This window comes from Puma concolor, chromosome A3 (genome assembly GCF_028749965.1).
Source record: "Puma concolor isolate L17-30 chromosome A3, mPumCon1.1.hap2, whole genome shotgun sequence".
Taxonomy (NCBI): Eukaryota; Metazoa; Chordata; class Mammalia; order Carnivora; family Felidae; genus Puma; species Puma concolor.
The window spans coordinates 128839420-128862313 of NC_141669.1; the positions used below are offsets into that span (position 1 = coordinate 128839420).

A 22894-nucleotide genomic window follows, 5' to 3' on the forward strand; every position below is an offset into this window, starting at 1 on the left:
TTAGTTGGGTGCATGGTTGCCTTGAAAAGGCGACATTTCCTAAGTTCCTGGGAGCTAGTGTGACTTTTTCCCTAAAGCTGGGTCCTGGGATCTAAGCAGAAGTGCAGTTTTAAAAAATAACTATTGAAGTATAACTTACTGTGAGTTCATGTGAAGTGTACTTTTTGGTGAGTGTCATTAATAATTGTATACAGTTGTGCATCTGTCACCACCATCTCATCAGCACGGTTTTAGAACATTTTTTATCGCCCCAGAAAGTTCTGTCAGTTTGCACTTAATTTTACCTACTCAGCAACAACCCGGAGACCACAGAGTCCTCTTTTATAGCATTCTCAAGCTTTTTGTTTATGGAGAGTGATGTGTGCACGCACTCACTCTTATAATCTGTATATATGTGCTGTTTTTTCTGTCTGTATTTCTTTATGTCATCAGTCATGTGGGTATAAGCCATAGATTTAGTTTAGAATTTGTAATAGATGTGAATTTTTTTTGGTCAGTGGCAGTGTATTCTGTGATTTATATTTGGTGTTGTTTAAGATTTGAATATTTACTTAATAAAATTGTTACTTTTTTAAGTTTACTTATTTTGAGAGAGAGAGGGAGAGAGAATCCCAAGCAGGCTCTGCACTGTCAGTGAGGAGTCTGATAGGGGGCTTCTTGAACTCACGATCCATGAGATCATGACCTGAGCTGAAATCAAGAGTCAGACGTTTAACCTTAACCAGTTGAGCCATGGAGACCTTCCATCCTCCCCCCCTTTTTAAGTTAATGGTTACCTTTTTTTATTGAGCTGTAATTGACATTACCATTAGGTTTGGGTGTATAATACAATGAGTAATATATGTATATATTGTGAAATGACCACAGCATATCTAGTTAACATCCATAACTAAACATAATTACAGATTTAAAAAAAAAAGTTTTTTTTAATGTGTATTTATTTTTGAAGGAGAGAGAGAGAGACAGAGCAAGAGCAGGGGAGGGGCAGAGAGAGAGGGAGACACAGAATCTGAAGCAGGCTCCAGACTCTGAGCTGTCAGCACAGAGCTGGATGTGGGGCTTGAACTCAACGAGCTGTGAGATCATGATCTGAGCTGAAGTCAGATGCTTAACTGAGCCACTCAGGTGCCCTTACAGATTTTTTTTTTTTTTTGTCATTAGAACTTTGTTTTTCTTACATAGGCTCTGTGCCCAACATGGGGCTTGGAACTTATGACCCCAAGATAAAGAGTCCCATGCTCTACCGACTGAGCCAGCCAGCTGCCGCACAATACAGTATTGTTTGTTTGTTTATCTATTTTAGTAATTTCTGCACCCAATGTGGTGCTTGAACACACAAGCCCAAGATCAAGAGTTCCATGTTCCCGCAACTGAGCTGGTCAGATGCCCCCTATATTATTAATTATGGTCACCATGCTATACATTATATCCTCATGACTTACTTATAACTGGAATTTTGTACATTTTGACCCTCTTCACCCATTTCATACACCCCTAAGCCCCACCTCTGGTAACCACCATTTGGTTCTCTATATGTATGAGCTCTGGTGTGTTTGTTTAAATTTTAAATTCCACATTAAAGTAATCATACAGTATTTATCTTTCTCTGACTTATTTCACTTAGCATAATGCCCTCAAGATCCGTCCAGGGCGCACATGGCTGGCTCAGGGCATGCAACTCTTGATCTTGGGGTCATGAGTTCAACCTCTACGTTGGGCATAGAGCCTAATTAAAAAAAAAAAATCCATCTGTTTTGTCACAAGTGGCAGGGTTACCCTTTTTATGGCTGAATAATATTCCATTGTATACACATTATCACATTTTCTGTATCCATTTATCCAGTGATGAACACTTAGGTTATTTCCCTGTCTTGGCTGCTGTAAAAAAAAAAAAAAAAATGCTGCCGTGAACATAGAGGTGCAGATATCTTTTTGAATTAATGTTTTTTTTTTTAATTTTTTTTTTTAATTTTTTTTAATGTTTATTTTTGAGACAGAGAGAGACAGAGCATGAATGGGGGAGGGGCAGAGAGAGAGGGAGACACAGAATCGGAAGCAGGCTCCAAGCTCTGAGCCATCAGCCCAGAGCTTGATGCAGGGCTCGAACTCACAAACCATGAGATTGTGACCTGAGCCGAAGTCGGACGCTCAACTGACTGAGCCACCCAGGCGCCCCTTGAATTAATGTTTTCACTTCCTTTGAGAAATACCCAGAAGTGGAATTTCTGGATCACATGATCTGTGATAGTTCTTTTTTTAATTTTTTGAGGAATCTCCATACTATTTTCCACAGTGGTTGTACCAGTTTACATTCCCACCAGCCGTGCACAAAGCTTCCCTTTTCTCCACATCCTCATCAACACTTGTTATCTCTTGTCTTTTTGATGATTGCTATTCTAACAGGTGTGAGGTAATGTCTCATTGTGGTTTTGATTTGCATTTTACTGATGATTAGTGAAGTTGAGAACCTTTTCATGTAACCGTTGGCCATCTCTGTGCCTTGGAAAAATGTCTGTTCAGATTTTCCGCCCATTTTTTACTCAGATTTTTTTTTCTTTTTTTTTGCTTTTGAGTTGTGTGGGTTTTTTTTTTTAATTTTTTTTAATGTTTATTATTTTTGAGAGAGAGACAGAGACAGAGACAGCAAGCAGGGGAGAGACAGGGAGACACAGAATCAGAAGCAGGCTCCAGGCTCTGAGCTGCCAGCACAGAGCGTGATGCGGGGCTCGAACTCACAGACTGCGAGATCACGACCTGAGCCGAAATCGACGGCTTAACCGACTGAGCCACCCAGGCACCCTGAGTTGTGTGGGTTTTTAAAAATATATTTTGGGTATTAACCTCTCATCAGATATATGATTTGCAAATAATTGCTCCCATTTGGTAGGCTGCCTTTTCTATTTTGATGGTTTCCTTTGCTGTGCAGAAGCTTTTTAGTTTGATGTAGTCCCACTTGCTTATCTTTGCTTTTAGTGTAGAAGGTTCCTTTTTAATCATAATAATAGCTGTCATCCTCTGAACCCCAGCGTTCTCTCCCCAGGTACAGATTCTTAGCATCTGGTTTGTTGTCAGTGCTTGTGATTGCATGTTGTGCACAAAGAAATTTATTCTAGTTTCTTTAATCTCAGAACTCTTTATGGGATCCTTACTTCTTAAAATTGTAATTTCTTATGGTGGCCCCTTTTATTTATTTTTTTTAATGTTTATTTTTGAGAGGGAGTGAGACAGGTGCTAGCAGGGGAGGGGCAGAGAGAGAGGGAGACACAGAATCTGAAGCAGGCTCCAGTTGAAAACACAGAGCCTGACATGGGTCTCCATCCCACGAACTGTGAGATCATGACCTGAGCCAAAGCCGGACACTTAACCGACTGAGCCACCCAGGCACCCCTATGGTGGGCCTTTTTATTTTTATTTATTTATTTATTTATTTTTTATTTTTTTTAATTTTTTTTAAGTTTATTTATTTTTGAAACAGAGAGAGAACATGAACAGGGGTGGGTCAGAGAGAGAGGGAGACACAGAATCTGAAACAGGCTCCAGGCTCTGAGCTGTCAGCACAGAGCCCAACGCGGGGCTCGAACTCATGGACCGCGAGATCATGACCCGAGCTGAAGTCGGACGCTCAACCGACTGAGCCACCCAGGCGCCCCATGGTGGGCCTTTTTAAAAAAAAGTTCCTACTGAGTCTTTTTTTAAACTCTTGTCTGCCTTTTTTTGTAGCATTAAATCTAATAAATGTTATGTGACTTTGATCAATTATTCAGCTTTGTTTTTCTGCACCTTCTTTTTTTACTTTGTGGTATGTATATTCTTCATCTCAAAATTAGCTAACCATTTTCAAAAAAGCCCATTATCTTCTGGAATCTTGTCTGAGCTGAGTCAGGCTTATATAGCCCATACCTTAAAATGTAACAAATGGATGACCTTCAGAGAGGGGAAGACCCATAGTACAAAAGTACTCTTTTATGTAAATCACTATGTCCCAATGTGACCAATTTACCAAACCTCATTTTTTGTTTTAGGTTCTATGGCAATGGAGCTCAGCGATGCAAATTTGCAAACGCTAACAGAATATTTAAAGAAAACTCTTGATCCAGATCCTGCCATCAGACGTCCAGGTAAAGAGAATAGATGTTTTGTGGTTTGATCTATTCTTTAAGAACAGGTGAGGAAAACCTTTGTATAATCTACCTGTATTTGTAAGTTAAAAAAAAAAAAGATTTACACTTTGATTTTCAGGCATAGTTTCTTTTTCATTCTCCAGCTATAAAGTAGATGGTTGGCTGCTTATAGCTGCTGTAATGTATGGTGATGGGTGTTTTTGGTTTGGTTTTGTTTTTTGAGTAAAATCTCTTTTATTTGGTGTCTTGGATTAAAAAGCACTGTGTCTAGAATACCTTGTCCCTTCACCTTTCTGAAAATCCCCACATTTGCCAGTTTTAGAGAGATAATAATTAGGGCACAGAGATGAAAGTTAATTGCCTAAAAAGTGATTAATTAAATCAGGTAATGAGACAGTCTCATAATCCCCATGTTGAGTTTGATTTAATTAATATGTTTTAAGACCAAGGTTCCTCTCTTCTGTATTTGACCAGTTTCTGTTAGAAATTTAGTATAAGCTTAGATTTTCTTTTAAGTTTATTTATTTTGAGAGAGAGAAGAGAGAGAGTGAGTGCCTGTCAAGTGCAGGGGAGGCAGAGAGAGAGAGGGAGAGAGAGAATCCCAAGCAGGCTCTGCACGGAGTGCTGGACCAATGCGGGGCTTGAATTCCTGAACTGCCGGAGATCATGACCTGACCCAAAGTCAGACCAGAGAGATCAAGAGTTGGATGCTTAACCCTGTAAGCCACCCAAGTGCCCCTAAGCTTGGAATTGTAAACTCAGATGCCCACAGGAGTCAGATGTGAAGGTAAATGATGGAGGCAGGCCAAGTGGGGACTGGTAATATGTGACTTACATACCTTGGTTAAGGGCTTTTGGGATGAGCTAACTTTGGGGGATTCAAACCAGTCTTGCTGAATCAGATTTCCAGCTTTGCTTCAAAAATAAAAGACGTTTCTGTGAAGTGTGCAATGTCCTCATTTTTAAATGATAACATCTGAGTTCAAAAAATTGAAATACTGTGCAGAAAAAGCAAACTACTTCTGAGAGCCAGATGTCTCTTGTGGGAGGGGTAGTCAGTTGATGGTTCTCAATGTAAGCCTTATTAAAACCAGGTATGCTCATCCCACTTCTGCAGAACATACTAATGTGCATGCTCAGAAAGAGGCTTTTAGCATGGCCTCACAAAGAAATGAGTGAGTGCATGTGTGTATGTGTGTGTGTTGAAGATTTATGTTCTGTAAAATAAGTAGAATTGTAAACATGTTAATACATCCATTCTCTTCTAGGATAGCCTTGTGATTTCTGAGAGGGAAAATTGTGGTTTTCCCCATTAGTGCTTAAAGAAGTAATGTGTTCCTGGAGGAAGGAAAATTAATGGCTGTAATCTTCTTAGACTTTCCCAGAAAGCCTCTGCAAACCCTGTCTGTTGAAAATGATTTTTAATAATTGTGTGTTTGTAAGGTGAGGTGGTTACTGTTTACGATTCCAGGGACAGAGTGTAGGAATAAATTGATGTTTTCTGGAAAAGAGTTATGAACATAGCATTTCTCAGGTTGTACTAGACCAACTCAACATCTTTAGAAAATGATCTGGAGGTTGAAATGTGTAGCGGATCTCAGCTTATAGATAGCACTGTGCTCCTTTGGTTCTTGAGATGAGACTGGTATGGATGAACTGGAAGACAGTTTGAGGCGCTTTGAGTGTGTAGAAACATGTCGTTGTAAATATTTTGTGAGCAAGTTGAAGGAAATGAGCACAGAAATAATTTGACGTAAACTCATGAGACTTCTTTCAGGGTATTGATTTCAATTTAAGAAAGAGATCTGGCAATTTATATGGGCTTTCCCCAGAGCATGGATACAGTGTGTTGCCCTGTGGGCAGTGCTAACCACTGAGAGGAAACAGCCAAAGCCTTCCAGACTCCTACAAAACCATAGTGTGTCCCTCTTGAAAATCATTTTCCAGTTCATTTTATTTATTAATGTTTTTATTTTTGAGAGAGAGAGAGTGTGTGAGCTTGGGAGGGGCAAAGAGAGGGAGACACAGAATCCAAAGCAGGCTCCAGGCTATGAGCTGTCAGCACAGAACCCAACATGGGGCTCAAACTCACGAACTGTGAGGCCATGACCTGAGCCAAAGTCGGACATTTAACTGACTGAGTCACCCAGGTGCCCCAACATTTTCCAGTTTACCATTCCTCATCTTTTTTTTTTTTTTTTTTTGAGAGACAGAGGGAATGAGAGAGAAGAGAGAGCGTGCACATGTGAGTAGGAGCGGGGTAGAAGAGGAGAGAGAATCTTAAGCAGGCTCTATGTCCAGTGCTGAGCCTGATGCAGTGGTCAGTCTTACCACTGACTGTGAGATCATGACCTGAGTTGACTCTCAGCTTACTGAGACACCCAGGCACCCCCTAGCATTCCTCATCTTTTATTTTTTATTAAAAAAAAAAAAAATGTTTTTAACGGTTTTATTCAGTTTTGAGAGACAGAATGTGAGCAGGGGAGGGGCGGAGAGAGAGGGAGAAACAATCTGAAGCAGGCTCCAGGCTCTGAGCTGTCAGCACAGAGCCCGATGTAGGGCTCAAACCCACGAACCATAAGATCATGACCTGAGCTGAAGTTGGATGCTTAACTGACTGAGCCACCCAGGTGCCCCATATTCCTCATCTTTTAAAAAAGACATGATGGGGGCGCCTGGGTGGCGCAGTCGGTTAAGCGTCCGACTTCAGCCAGGTCACGATCTCGTGGTCCGGGAGTTCGAGCCCCGCGTCAGGCTCTGGGCTGATGGCTCAGAGCCTGGAGCCTGTTTCCGATTCTGTGTCTCCCTCTCTCTCTGCCCCTCCCCCGTTCATGCTCTGTCTCTCTCTGTCGCAAAAAATAAATAAATGTTGAAAAAAAAAATTTAAAAAAATAAAAAAGACATGATGAGCACAAAGTAGGGAAGATTTGAGGATGGACGCCAAACTCTTGGGACCCAGTTCAGAAAGAAGAGAGGTGTAGATTGTAGAAAATCTAAATTGTAGAAACTAATAGATGCTGGGGCGCCTGGGTGGCGCAGTCGGTTAAGCGTCCGACTTCAGCCAGGTCACGATCTCGCAGTCCGTGAGTTCGAGCCCCGCGTCGGGCTCTGGGCGGATGGCTCAGAGCCTGGAGCCTGTTTCCAATTCTGTGTCTCCCTCTCTCTCTGCCCCTCCCCCGTTCATGCTCTGTCTCTCTCTGTCCCAAAAATAAATAAACGTTGAAAAAAAAAAAAAAAAAGAAACAAATAGATGCTAAAAGGAGACCTTCTCAATACATATCGGGACCTTAGGGTAGGTGTTGCCTTATGAAGCTTGTAAAGAGGAAATGTTATAAACCCTCACTGTGATCAGTAAACTCAGAAGACTGATTATCCCTTAAGTGTAGGAGTTGAAAATATGTGGGTAAAATCTTTGAATATTTTTTGCTGGTATTAACAATGTTTAGTTTGAGAAGAACATTGAGGGCCAGTATGATAGAATAAGGACTGCACTAAAACTTTATCAGTGATGAAATCTAGCTGTGTGATCTTAAGACTACCTAACTCCAGGGGTCTTGTTTTTATTATTCATTTATTTATCTATCTATCTATCTATCTATCTATCTATTTATTTATTTATTTATTTTCAGGGGTCTTGTTTTTAAAATAAGGATAATATACCTATGGGTAGTAGTGACAATTAAGGAAATAATAGATCCGAGATGTGAGTAAAGCACCAGACCCATATGATTAATAAAAATATACATTAGCATGCATTAATTCATTTGATTTTCATCACAGTAGTATAAATTTTTTTTTACTGCCATTGCTAATAGTACTAATAATAATCCTTCTGGAATAAACCAGAACAGTCTTCAACTTGATGGTTCCACTCAGTGAAAAATTTTTTAGTGTTTTTATTTATTTTTGAAAGAGAGAGAATGAGTAGGGGAGGGACAGAGAGGGAGGGAGACAGGATCTGAAGCAGGCTCTACACTGACAGCTGAGAGCCCAGTGTGGGTCTCGAAGCCACAAACCGTGAGATCATGACCTGAGCTGAAGTTGGACGCTCAACTGACTGAACCACCCAGGTGCCCCTTGGTGATTTTTTTTTTTTTTACTGTAATTCTTTATAATTTTTTTTTACATTTATTCATTTTTGAGAGACAGAGACAGAGTGCGAGTGGAGTAGGGGCAGAGAGAGAGGGAGACACAGAATCCGCAGCAGGGTCCAGGTTCTGAGCTGCCAGCACAGAGCCCGACGCGGGGCTCAAACCCATAAACCGTGAGATCATGACCTGCTCTGAAGCTGGACGCTCAACTGACTGAGCCACCCAGGTGCCCCATCCATCCCTCAGTGAATTTTTGATGATAGGTTGGTGCAAAAGCAACACATGTTTAGTAGAAACCATACTTCAGATTGTGAATTTTGAACTTCTCCCTGGGCCAGTGATAGGCGGCAGTACAATACTGTTTCACGGTGCTGGGCAGTGACAGCAAGCCACGCTCCCATTCAGTCATGTTGTCACAAAGGTAAACAACCAGCACACTGACAACCATTCTGTACCCATATAACTTTTCTGATTTCACTCTCAGTATAGTACTCAGCAAATTACATGAGATAGAAACACTTTGTTATAAAATAGGCTTTGCAATAGATGGTTTTGCCCAACTGTAGGCTAATTTAAGTGTTCTGAGCACTTTCAAGTAGGCTGGGCTAATGAGTACATTAGGTATAATGAATGCAGTTTTGACTTCTGACATTTTGAACTTAGCATGCTTTTATCGGGACATAGTTCCATCCTAAGTTGAAGAAGGTCTCATTATGAATTTGCCAGAGAGTCACTTAATCTGAGAAGCAGATTTTCCTTCTGCAGGGGTGATCAGTCAGGCCATGTTACAGGTTTGCCAGAATCAAGTGAGGTGTTTTTTTGTGTTTTTTTTAACTAAAAAAAAAAAAAAATTTTTAATGTTTATTTATTTTTGAGAGAGAGAGAGCACAAGCAGGGGAGGGGCAGAGAGAGTGGGAGGCACAGAATCTGAAGCCTGCTCCAGGCTCTGAACTTTCAGCACAGGGCCCAACATGGGACTCAAATTTACAAACCTTGAGATCATGACCTGAGCCTGAGTCTGACGCTTAACTGACTGAGCCACCCAGGTGCCCTCAAGTGAGTTTTAATGGATGGTAAAGTGATTTGAAACTGTTTATTTAGAGAGAGGGAGACAGTGCAAGAAGGGGAAGGGGCAGAGAGAGAGGAGAGAGGGAAAAAATCCTGAGCAGGCTCCACACTCAGTGTGGAATCTGATGCGGGCTCAGTTCCACAACCCTGGGATCATGACCTGAGCTGAAATCAAGAGTTGGACACTTAACCAACTTAGCCACCCAGGTGCCCCTAATTTTTTGATGCTTTTAATCAGATCTACATAGCTCACCTGTATATAAAATGGAAAGATTTGGTTAAAGTAACAAATCTTCTAACATGAAAATTCTTTTACAGCTGAGAAGTTTCTTGAATCTGTAGAAGGAAATCAGAATTATCCACTGTTGCTTTTAACTTTGCTGGAAAAGTCCCAGGATAATGTTATCAAAGTGTGTGCCTCAGTAACATTCAAGAACTATATTAAAAGAAATTGGAGAATTGTAAGTATTTTGTGAACACACAGTCTCATAACCTGTATGTTTAAGATTTATATATGCAGTGCTCCTGAAAGATTCAGACACAGATTAAAGATAAAATTAAATAGAACCCTCTTCAACAAAATATTAGCAGATCAAATCCAAAAAGGTGTAAAAAGAATTACAAACTATGACCAAGTGGGATTTATCCTAGGTATGCAAGGCTGGTTCAACATTGAAAAATCAGTTAATGCATCATATCAGTAGATGAATAAAAAGCATTTAACAAGATCCTACCCCCATCCATGGTAAAACTGTCAGTAAACTAGGAATGGAAGAGAACTTTCTTGACTTTATAAAGACTAACTACAAAAAGCCTAGAGCTAATATCCTACTTAATGGTGAGAAACTTGAAACTTTTTCACTAAGATGAGATACAAAGCAAGGATGTCCCCTCTCATCACTCCTTTTCAACATTGTATTGGAAGTCGTTGCTAATGGAATAAGAGGAAGGAAAAGGTATACTGATAGGGAAGGAAAACATAAAACTTTGTTCACAGATGACATGATTTGTCTGTATAGAAATTCTGAAAGACTTAACAAAAGCTAGACAGGATGCTTCTCCAAAGTTCCTATTGTTTCATTTGAGTTCATATAGATAACTTGAACTTGCTAACCCAGGTTGGTAGAGTGTGAGACTTGGTTTTTGCCTCCATTATGGTTGAAAAAAAAAATTTTTTTAAGCTTATTTATTTGGTGGGGGGGAGACATGGACGGGGGTGAGAGAGGAGAGAGAGAATCCCAAGCAGCCTCCATGCCGCCAGTACAGGGCCTGGTATGGGCCTCCATCCCACAGACTGCGAGATCATGACCTGTGCCAAGATCAGGAATTGACTGAGCCACCCAGGCGCCCATCCATTATGGTTGAATTTGAACATAGCTCATTGTCAATGAAGAGAGATTCTGTGGGAAGACACAGATCTTACTGAATAATTGAAGCAGTGTCTCTTACGGACTGGAAAAAATTAAACACAGTTATAAAACCATGTTACATATATTAAAAATTTGTAGAATGTGAAATAATTTAGATTTGGAGTTTTTGATAAGGGGTATGTGGAAATAGATTCTAATTTTAAGGTGAATCCTATTATATTGCAAGTTTAATTGCAAAATTAGAAATTAAGGTATTTTCCCTACCTTATGACAGTGGTTCTCAATGGGGGATAATTTTGCCTGCAAATATCTTTGGAGACATTTTGGTTGTCATAGCTGGGGGCCCAGGGTCTAGTGGGTAGAAACCAGGGATGCTGGTAACTGCCCTACAGCGTACAAAAAAGATTCCCATACCAAAGATTTATCTGACTCAGAATGCCAGTAATGTTGCGATTGAGGAAACCCTGACTTAGGGTAAAGAAAAAAAGAAAAGAATTGTTTTGAAGTGATAGCAGTGATGATATTTAGAAAGTATTAAGGTTGACAAAAATGGTCAGTTTTTCTAAAAAGTCAACTATAAATATGCCTAAATATTTATTTAGAATTCTTCTTTTGTCTTCATTTCGTGAAAGAGTTTATGAGGTAGTAAATGTAGTAAATAGTTTTTTTAAGCTTGTGCAGTTAGGTGTTACCACACATAGTGAAGAAACAACTAGTGAAACGTAGGATGTTTAAAAATCCATCCCTCTGCAGACACGCTAGCCCTCTTCTTCTGTCTTGATTTGTAAAAGTGGTGAGACTTCCAGAACCTCTTTGAGTGATGTAGTCCTGGATGTTTTCCAGCTAGTAATGATCAAGAAGTTTTCATTGAAAAGACCTCTGACTTAAGGCAAGGGTCAGATTGAAGGTTCTGGAGATGGATGTGGCCTGTGCCGTGCATGTCCATAAAGACTTTAACCATGTGTTCTGAGAATGGTGACATATAGAACTCAGATTTTTCACTGGCATCAGGGAGCCAGTGAAGCTCGTTGATTTGTATGTAAAATATTTGCATTTGGGATAGAATATACATTTTTATCTATAAACCCATATGGTCATGGATATGGACTTCATGTTACTTGGTATTGATGTTTTGCTTTTAAGGTTGAAGATGAACCGAACAAAATTTGCGAAGCTGACCGTGTAGCTATTAAAGCCAACATAGTGCACTTGATGCTTAGCAGCCCAGAGCAAATTCAGAAGCAGGTAATGTAAGGCCCTACTATTTAAGGAGGCTTGTTTGCAGAGCTTTGATCTAATTAATCTTTTCCCTTCCCGCTCCAGTTAAGTGATGCTATTAGCATTATTGGCAGAGAAGATTTCCCTCAGAAATGGCCTGACTTGTTGACAGAAATGGTGAATCGTTTTCAGAGTGGAGATTTCCATGTTATTAATGGAGTCCTTCGTACAGCACATTCTTTATTTAAAAGGTATTGATAAATTCTTTTTTTTTTTTTTTTTTTTTTTAAGATTTGTAAGTAATCTGTACCCCCAACTTGGGTTTCAAACTCACAATCCCCAGATCAAGAGTCTCATGCTCTTCCAACTGAGCCAGCTAGGTGCCCCGATAAATTCATATATTTATAAAATATTAATTTTATTTATTAAGAGAGAGAGGGGCAGAGGGAAGAGACACAGAATCCCAAGCAGGCTTCCTGCTGTCAACACAGAGGGCTCAAACTCACCAACTGTGAGATCATGACCTGAGCTGCGATCAGGAGTTGGAAGCTAAACTGAGTCACCCAGGAGGCCCAATTCATATTTTTAAAATACTTTTTTTCAAATGCTTTTGTTTGTGTAAATAGTTGTATTTTTGTGACTGTTGTCATTCCTTTGAACTTGGTAATCTTAGAATAAGAGATAAGCTTCTCAGTTCATTATTATGTTTGTTTCTTAAGTAGTCTAATCTATCCTTGAAGGCCTAAAGTCAATAAACATAAAGCTTGTAAATTTACCTACTTTACCTTAATTTTTTAGATATCGCCATGAATTTAAGTCTAATGAGTTATGGACTGAAATTAAACTTGTTCTGGATGCCTTTGCTTTACCTTTGACTAATCTGTTTAAGGTAATGGAATACTATCTTTGTGATACTGTAAAATTACTTAATATTTTAAACTGCTTAATTATTTGTGTGGATTTTATTTAAGAGAATGCTTTAAGTCTATTTGATAGGTAATACTTAGAGCAGCATTTCTTTTGAAAAATTCCAAACCTGTACAGAAATAGAGAAGATGATGTCATTAACTCCCATGTATCTGTTACTGTTACACAAGGTTAACAGTATTACTTTTTCCCCCTCCCTTCCTCTCCTTTGTAGGAATACTTAAAAGCAAATCCCAGACATCATATTTCACTCAAGTATTTGAATGTTTGTTATTTTTTAAAATATAATTTATTGTCAAATTGGCTTCCATACAGCACCCAGTGCTCATCCCAACAGGTGCCCTCCTTCATGCCCATCACCCACTTTCCCCTCTCCCCCACCCCCCATCAACCCTCAGTTTGTTTTCAGTCCTTAAGAGTCTCTTACGGTTTGCCTGAATGTGTGTTTCTAAAGGAATCGCTCCCCATTTTGATTTGACTTTACATATAGTTCAACTAATTAATTTATATATTTGTACATCTTATGGTGCACAGGCTGCTTTCCTAAACATGTTCTTTATCTCTGAGAATCCTATAAGATTGAAAGATTTAAAAAAGTTTTTTTTAAAATTATTTTTAAGCAATATCCACGTGCAATGTGGGGATTGAACTTAAAACCCCAATGGGATCAAGAGTCACGTGCTCCACCAACAGCCATCCAGGTGCCCCCGTTTTTTTTTTTCCCTCTTAAGTTTTTTTAAGTAATCCCTACACCCAACAAGGGGCTTGGACTCAAGATGCCAAGATTAAGAGTCACATGCTCTTCTGACTGAGCTAGCCAGGCACCCCGAAAGAGATAGATTTTTAACCTTTTTTCAGATAAGGAGAGAGGATTCAGTATCCCCCAGCTAATAAAAAAGGGAGCCAAGCCTTAACCTAGTTTTGCTAATAACTCTGGAAAAGCTACTCCTTTCCTATATTCAAAAAAGGAAAGTTGTATGATACAACTTCTAAGATGTAAAGTGTGCACAGAAATTTTTCATGGTTAGGATGTCTTACTGATTGTACATTTTTTCTTAATGTTTATTTATTTTTGAGAGAGCGGGGTGGGGAGGGGATCTGAAGTGAACTGTGTGCTGACAGCAAGAGCAAGGGGCTCCAACCCCAGAACTGTGAGATCGTGACCTGAGCCAAAGTCAGACACTCAACCGACTGAGCCACCAGGCTCCCTGTCGACTGTACATTTTTATCTAAGAAAATAAAATTGGATAAAATGTAATCAAGATTTTCCACCTATTGGGTTGGCACAGATTTTTATTTCGTTTTACTAATGTTAAAAGTGTTAGAGTGCAGTGAAATGAAGTCTGATGTCCTGTCCATTGGATTATAAATGGTAGTGTCTGGAGTTTGACATTTCATTAAGAAAACCTTTATATTCATATTTCTTAACTCCAGGATATAGGAAGTAAGATTTGTTGAGTGTCTTTTACATATTCCACGAAGTACTAGGATATTTTATGTGTATTTCTTCATTCTCATTCTCTGAGGTAGGCATTATTTTCAGATTACAGATGAGGAGATTGGGGCTCAGTAAAGTAATTGCTCAAAGTAATGCTCATGATGAACAAGAGTCTGGATTATATCCAGTTTTATCTGGCTTGCAAAACCTGTGCTCATAGCATAGTGCTCTGCTTTGGTAATACACTTCTAGAATTTCATACTGCAAAAATTAAAGGTATGCATAGTTTTAGATCAGCCTGTTTATTATAGTTAGAATAATAAATAATTGGAAACAAATTAAATGCCAGGTGGCAGGGGAATTATTTAATGAGAGCAGATAAAGACAATTTTGTAATATATTTATATGCACAAAGGAGGATAGAAGGATCTAGTTGAAATATTAACATTGGACTTTTTAGTAGTGCTATTATGGACAATGTAAAAATATATACTGTTGTAATATATTTTTTCAGAATCTCTTATATGACCGTATACTATTTAAAGGGTAAATTTTGGAGAAGATATAAGTAGTCTCACCTTATTTGACTAAAGTTTATATAACATTAAAACTGTGTTCCTAATTTCCTTGCCAAGGCCACTATTGAACTCTGCAGTACCCATGCAAATGATGCCTCTGCCCTAAGGATTCTTTTTTCTTCCCTGATCCTTATCTCAAAATTGTTCTACAGTTTAAACTTTCAGGTGAGTTTTGTTACATTTCTTTTTTTTTTTTAATTTTTAAGTTTATTTACTTATTTTGAGAGAGAGAGAGAGAATGAATCCCAAGCAGACTCCATGCTGTTAGCACAGATAGCTAATATATAGCACATATAATAGCACATATAGCTGTTAGCTCCATCCCACGAGCTATGATGACCTGAGCCGAAACCAAGAGTTGGATGCTCAACCGATTGAGCCACCCAGGCGCCCCAGTTTTGTTGTGTTTCTTGCTTTTGATTCTTTGATGTCAAATATATAGGTTCTGAATTGATAAAGACTTCTTGGCCAGCATTGATTTTTCTGCAAAGAAAGTAATTAGTATTTCTCTGACTTCCTCCATTTTTTGTCTGCAAATAGTGTTCTACTTTATAGTTGTTCTGGAGATATTTCTAGGATATTTCTAGTGGGTATTTTGTGGGGAAAGGTAGTGTTCTCTTGTAGTCCAATAACTTAGAGAAACCCCATTTCCTAAATCACTGCTTTGGAGAGTCACCCTGTATACAGTATTGAAGACACTGAGAGATCACATTTTCAGGCCTTTCTCTTTTATTCATTTAAGTGGATATTAACACTGGGGAAACCATGATTTGGTTACAGGTCTCTGGCTAGCTTATACAAAAAGGCTTTTATTGAAAGCATAGGGGACAGAAGGCTGAAGAGCCAGGTGTTGAAAGGTGTAAGAATTTGTGGCATTTCAGAAGAAACACAGCCATGGACTTCTAGTAGAAAATGTCTGGTCCCCCTCTTGCTACTGAGATAGTGGCCTCCATTCTTTTTCTTGAAATGTTACTTTAAGATTCAGGGCTCCAAGAATGAGAAGAAGGGTCTTAACACAGAGCCTGATGGGGGGCTCCATCCCTCGAACTATGATGACCTGAGCCGAAACCAAGAGTTGGTTGCTCAACCGACTGAGCCACCCAGGTGCCCCAGTTTTGTTGTATTTCTTGCTTTTGATTCTTTGATGTCAAATAGACAGGAGGAAGGTATTTGGCTTTTTCATTGCTCAGAGCCAGGGCCAAGTACCTGAACGTCATCCTCATAACATGACTACACTCACCGTGGTAGGAAAAGCATTCTCTAAAAGGAATGGGTGGAATAGGAGATGAACATCCCAACATGGCATATCTGCATCTGTGTTCCGCTGGACACCAGTTTGAGAAATTTTTACTTAAAGGATGTCACTATTTTTGCTTATACCTTCTTTTGAATTCTATTTTTAGAAATCAGGTAGAATTGAGGCTCTTAATAACTTGTTAGGCATAGTTAAGGAAACCAAAAGAGGAAATATAATCTTTACCTTGGGGGGCTTATCCCTCATTAAAAAGGCAGTACTATGGCACAGGAAATCAGTAACTGTAAGATGATGAGTTTGAATGGGTGGTCATCTTACAATAAATGTGATAGTTCAGAAAGGAAAAGGAAGATACTGGTAAGCACTGAGTTTTTGTAAGGAAAGGTTTCATACAGTCTTAGACCTTCCGAGAGAAAGTAAATTTAGATTGGGACAGGAAATAGAGGTGGCCTCATTTTGTGGTTGAAAGTGTATAAACATAAGACACAATGGTTTATTCAGCTGCCAGACCCAGCTGGAATAGAGAAGTCTTGTCTAAATAGTTAATGGTTGGCTCAGGATGAAAAGTGTGGACTTGAGGCAGTAGGTATGTGGGAAATGTTTGGCATGGGGCAAAACTTACTAAAATAACATTTATTTTAATCAAAAGTCTCAAGTCAGTGTTTATTCTAGGATCTCCCTGAGTTTTTTGAAGATAATATGGAAACTTGGATGAACAATTTTCATACCCTCTTGACATTAGATAACAAGCTTCTACAAACTGATGTAAGTATTGTTTTAAAATGTTTCCCAAGTAGCCTTTTTTTAAATGAAGAATTGTTTGAAATATTCGATTTTGATTATATCTCAGTTTTTAAATATGTAAAAAAAAATGCCCTCTGAAACCTTTGGAATATAATTAGACTTCAAAAAATGAAATAGTTATTTGAGAACATTTACTTTATTATTATTTTTTAATTAATTAAATTTTTTTTTAACGTTTATTTGTTTTTGAGACAGAGAGAGACAGAGCATGAATGGGGGAGGGTTAGAGAGAGGTAGACACAGAATCTGAAATAGGCTCCAGGCTCTGAGCTGTCAGCACAGAGCCCGACGCGGGGCTCGAACTCACGGACCGTGAGATCATGACCTGAGCCGAAGTCGGACGCTTAACCAACTGAGCCACCCAGGCGCCCCACAAGTAAACTTTGCCCAACATAGGGCTCGAACTCAAGACCCAGAGATCAAAAGTCTCCTGTTTCACTGAACATTAAATTCTGGATCCTAAAATTTTTTTTACTCTTGCACTGTTGATAGGTAGAACCCAAGAAGGCAAGTAATATTTAATTATGTGGGATGTTCTATGTTTGGTTATTTGTAACATACAGAATTACTCTTCTTGTGGGCCTGGTGTAGGTAGGTCCATGATTTATAGAGAAGGCTATATCATTACATTGTTAAAAGGAGAGCCTTGGGCGCCTGGGTGGCGCAGTCGGTTAAGCGTCCGACTTCAGCCAGGTCACGATCTCGCGGTCCGTGAGTTCGAGCCTCACGTCAGGCTCTGGGCTGATGGCTCAGAGCCTGGAGCCTGTTTCCGATTCTGTGTCTCCCTCTCTCTCTGCCCCTCCCCCGTTCATGCTCTGTCTCTCTCTGTCCCAAAAATAAATAAACGTTGAAAGAAAAAATTAAAAAAAAAATAAAAGGAAAGCCTCAGAGTATTCACACTATGACCATTTTATGAAATAGAAAACCGTCACTGAAGATACTAAGAAAACATAAACCTTTGCAACAATAGCCTCTTTTTAAAAAGCATCCGCAGCATGGGAAAATGGGGACATTATGAAGGTTTGTAATGTGTTATAGTTTCTGGTCTGGGGTTTGTAATAATGCATACTTTCCAACATAGGGCACTTACTTTGTGTTGCTCATTTGTTTGTTTATTAATAGATTCGTGATCTACTACCTCTTTCCCAAGAAATAAAAAACATAAAAAGTAAAATACTGAGAATGCTTCAATTTCAGATAAAATTAGAATAGGTGATTCAAATCAATTTTGGGGAGTGGGGTGCAGAGAGAATTGTTTCAGTGGGTATATAGCAAATTTTCTCTGAGATTTACCGACTAAAGCAACAAAAAAAGCTATGGTTCCTATGACATAGTTCTTTCAGTCCAGTGAAATAAAAACAATGCCCTCAGAAAAACAAAGCTCGTCTTCACACTTTAAAGGAAGATTTTCACCTAGGATTCTTACAGGGAGCTCTTAGCCCGTTTAACCAGTTATACCTTATGTCCTCTTAATATGTAACATTCCTTATGTTTATGCCTTGAGGAGCCACCTGTTAGGGAGTTCTTTTTATCTCTTCTAAATTTGAATTCTTTGTCACATGGTACAGCTTAAAAGGTGTTTATGGATTGCTGTTACAGTAGAGAGCATCGTATAAATGACTGTCATGGTTTAGATTGGGGTTGGCAAACTTTATCTGTAAAGGTTCAGGTAGTAAATATTTTTGGCTTTGTGGGCTGTACAGTCTCTGTCCCAACTACTCAGCCCTCCATTTGGAGTTGAAAGCAGCCATAGGCAATACTATAAATTATATAAGTGTAAAGAAGGAATGAGCAAGGCTGTATTTCAGTAGAACTTTACTTACAAAAATAGGCAGCAGGCCTGCAGACCGTAGTTTGACCCCTGAATTAGTTTGCTGTTTAATACTTTATAACCAGAGTATTGTTGGTGAGAATCTTACAGCATTATCTTATATATTTGAAGAGACAGCCTTTTGGGAGGAGATAGCAAGACACCTGACCATGTTGCAAAGGAAAGTGTGATATGGCCTTTATCATTTGGATTTCTGTAGGAATACATTATTTTCACTTTAACATGTAAATATTTTATAATTCAACAACCTGAAGAAAAGTCTTTTTTTTTTTTTTTTTTAATTTTTTTTTGACGTTTATTTATTTTTGAGACAGGGAGAGACAGCATGAACGGGGGAGGGTCAGAGAGAGAGAGGGAGACACAGAATCTGAAACAGGCTCCAGGCTCTGAGCTGTCAGCACAGAGCCCGACGCAGGGCTCGAACTCGGACCGCGAGATCGTGACCTGAGCCGAAGTCGGATGCTTAACCGACTGAGCCACCCAGGTGCCCCAAGAAAAGTCTTTTTAACTTGAAAACTTGAAATTACTCTCACTGATTAATAAATGAGAAGTATTTCATTTGTTCTGTATTTGAAAGACTAAATGAATAAATTGATAGTGGCATCAATGCCATTTGTAACACTAGGCTTTGGATTACATTTTTAAGGAGTTTGTTTCAGGAATTAAAGCTGTTCTCTATGTATGATAACATTATACGTGTATGTTTGAGTTTTCTGTTTTCTCTTATATGAGGATGAAGAGGAAGCCGGCTTGTTGGAGCTCTTAAAATCCCAGATCTGTGATAATGCTGCGCTCTATGCACAGAAGTATGATGAGGAATTTCAGCGGTACCTGCCTCGCTTTGTCACAGCCATCTGGAATTTACTGGTTACAACAGGTCAAGAGGTTAAATATGACTTGGTAAGATGATGGTGGAGAGACAGATAATTAAGACATTCCCTCCCTACCTCCCCCAAGAAAGAAATGATTTAGTTTTGCTCTTAAAAATATGCCTGTTTTTGTGTTTTTGTTTTTGTTTTTTCCCAGTTAGTAAGTAATGCAATTCAGTTTCTGGCTTCAGTTTGTGAGAGACCTCACTATAAGAATCTGTTTGAGGACCAGAACACGCTGACAAGTATCTGTGAAAAGGTTATCGTGCCTAACATGGAATTTAGAGGTAATTATGGCAAAGTCTGAAGCCTTTTCAGAAGATTAAAAGCTTGTTTTTTTAAAGAGTATGTTAGTATAAAGTTTAGTAAGTCTGTTCCCTGCTGCTTTTTATATAATATATTGAGTCTGATTTTTTTTTAAATGTTTATTTTTGCGAGAGTGAGAGTATACACACGTGCAGGTGGGGGAGGGGTAGAGGAAGACAAAGGATCTAAAGCTGGCTCTGCTCTGACACCAGAGAGCCTGATGTGGGGGCTCGAACCCATGAACCACAAGATTATGACCTAAGCCAAAGTCAGACACTTAGCCAACTGAGCCACTCAGGCGCCCTAGTTTTTTTAAGTTTAACTTATTTATTTTTAGAGAGAGCTCACATGCTACACTAGCAGGGGAGGGGCAGGAGAAGGAGAGAGAGAATCCTGAGCTGAACAAGAATTGGACGCTGAATCAACTGAGCCACCCAGGAAGCCAGTCTGATTTTTTTCTTATTGCTAATTAAAACTTCTGCAGGTCACTTAATTGCCTATTTCTGAAAAAAATGTTTATTTATTTTGAGAGAATCCCAAGCTGGCTTCACACTGTCAGCGAGGAGACCGATGCCAGGTTTTGATCTCGTGAGATCATCACATGAGCTGAAACCAAGAGTCAGATGCTTAACCGACTGAGCCACTGGGGTTCCCCCACTTACTGCCTATTTTCTACACTAAGACAAAGTGTAGTTTAAAAGATATTTGTGAGGGGGGGCCTGGGTGGCTCAGTCGGTTAAGTATCCGACTTTGGTTCAGGTTGTGATCTCACAGTTCGTGGGTTTGAGCCCTGTGTGGGGCGCCGTGCTGACAGCTCAGAGCCTAGAGGCTGCTTCGGATTTTGTGTCTCCCTCTCTCTCTGCCTCTCCCCCGCTCACTGTGTGTGTGTGTGTGTCTCAAAAAAAACTGAATAAAACATTAAAAAATAAATTTTAAAAATAAAAGACATTTGTATCACTGTGGTGAGGTTTGTTTTACACTGTGGAGGGTTTTTCACAGAAATATTGAATAAGACTAAAAAAATTCCTATTCCATGGATAAGAAAGTAAACCATCCAGGATGGTGTTGTTTGAGTTAGTGTTTCACCAAGGCAGATAGCAGTTTTCAAACAGTGTAGTTGAGAGTGGAAGTGATTGATAACCTGTAAATACAGAGCTGAAGCCCACCTAGTTTGTAATTAAGGTTAAGAGAGTCTGAAGAGTATTAGTGTACAAATTGTCTCTCCTTCTTAGAGCTGAGAAGGACAGGTAGTAAATATGGAAGGAATTGTGTTTTATGTTAAAGTATTCATTAGATCAGTGGTTCTCAAATTATCAGGAACTAAAAGGAATAAAGGACAATATCATGTAAGGCTTTATTTCCTTTTGTGTTTTTTTCATGAAACTATAAAGGACAGATCTTTTTTTAAATTTTTTTTTTTCAACGTTTTTATTTATTTTTGGGACAGAGAGAGACAGAGCATGAACGGGGGAGGGGCAGAGAGAGAGGGAGACATAGAATCGGAAACAGGCTCCAGGCTCCGAGCCATCAGCCCAGAGCCTGACGCGGGGCTCGAACTCACGGACCGCGAGATCGTGACCTGGCTGAAGTCGGACGCTTAACCGACTGCGCCACCCAGGCGCCCCATATAAAGGACAGATCTTTATTCTGATATTGTCCATCCTACTTTTATTGGTGTGGAAATGACTTTTATGAAATAATGGTGGTTATATTTGTTAGGCTGTTTGGTTTTTTAATGTCCTTATTTAGCAGAATAAAAAGTTGGCATCCCTAGCTTGGGCTCCAGCAGTCACCTTTTTGATGTTGGTGGTTAAAGTCCCGTTCTGGGGACACTATCACATTAGAACAGGTGAGCTGTGTGAATTACCTATACTTACCCTCTCAGGGTGGCATTTGTGCTCTAAGTAATGATTAAGAATAAACGAAATATATATAAGCTTGGGTGGCTCAGTTTAGCTTCCAGCTCTTGATTTCAGTTCAGGTTATGATCTCACGGTTGTGAGATCAAGTCCCGTGTTGGGCTTTGCGCTGACAGCGTGGATCCTGCTTGGGATTCTCTCTGTCCCTCTCCAGGTCACACGCTCATGCTCTGTCTTGCTCTTGCTGTCACTCTCTCAAAATGAATAAGCATTTTTTGAAAAAGAATACACCAAGTCGTCATTTGTTAGGAACACTTTGCTATAAAACATGGCACGTCTACATACTCTTCTGTGTACTCAATTATGAAAGTACAGTGGCTTGTCATGTCTTTTGAGGGGTTATTTGAAATGCCATCTCTCTTTGTAGCTGCTGATGAAGAAGCCTTTGAAGATAATTCTGAGGAGTACATAAGGAGAGATTTGGAAGGATCTGGTATGTATTTTGGTTTTTAACTGTTAGTCTGATAGCAAGGCACTTTAAAGTAGTTCTTGTCACTGTGGGGAGGAGGAATAGTCAGAGTAAGTGTGTTGTCTCAACTGCCTTTCCTCCTTTAATTTGTACACCTTTAAGAGCAGCTCTCGTCTGAGTTCTATCCAAGTGTCCAGCATTGAATGTCCTCTGTCTCTTACATACTTATTAGTGTGTAACTACTACGATAATCTTTTTAGTTTCATTCCCATTCTTGTGTGTCTTGTGAATAAAATAATGGTCTTTTTCACTGTTTATGTTGTTGATAGCTATCAAATGGCAATTTTTTGCCTTATAATCTTGATCAGTTGGTGGTTTCTTTATCCTGTGATATATTTCCCTTTGATTTTATAGATATTGATACTAGACGCAGGGCTGCTTGTGATCTAGTACGAGGATTGTGCAAGTTTTTTGAGGGACCCGTGACAGGAATCTTCTCTGGTTATGTTAATTCCATGCTGCAGGAATATGCAAAAAATCCGTCTGTCAACTGGAAACACAAAGATGCAGCCATTTACCTCGTGACATCGTTGGCATCAAAAGCCCAAACACAGAAGGTGAATCTTCAATGTAGTTTTGTTTCTAAAATAGACTTGCTGGTGGGGCACCTGGGTGGGTCAGTTGGTTAAG

General features: G+C 39.3%; 1 protein-coding gene across 2 annotated transcripts in view; it reads left to right on the plus strand.

The window, feature by feature from the left end:
• The window catches only part of CSE1L (chromosome segregation 1 like), a 48186-nt gene that overhangs the window by 9690 nt on the left and 15602 nt on the right, over window positions 1-22894 (plus strand). Inside the window, exons 2-12 of one of the 2 annotated variants that reach the window (XM_025931719.2) lie at window positions 4023-4118; window positions 9599-9741; window positions 11794-11895; window positions 11974-12119; window positions 12667-12757; window positions 14869-14976; window positions 16739-16831; window positions 19434-19601; window positions 19728-19857; window positions 22163-22228; window positions 22619-22821. In XM_025931719.2, the coding sequence (XP_025787504.2) occupies window positions 4028-4118; window positions 9599-9741; window positions 11794-11895; window positions 11974-12119; window positions 12667-12757; window positions 14869-14976; window positions 16739-16831; window positions 19434-19601; window positions 19728-19857; window positions 22163-22228; window positions 22619-22821 (1341 nt within the window). In that variant the 5' untranslated portion in view covers window positions 4023-4027. Of the gene's footprint in view, window positions 1-4022; window positions 4119-9598; window positions 9742-11793; window positions 11896-11973; window positions 12120-12666; window positions 12758-13415; window positions 13497-14868; window positions 14977-16738; window positions 16832-19433; window positions 19602-19727; window positions 19858-22162; window positions 22229-22618; window positions 22822-22894 lie in introns of those variants that run through there. The other variant, XM_086702431.1, reaches the window with a different exon arrangement.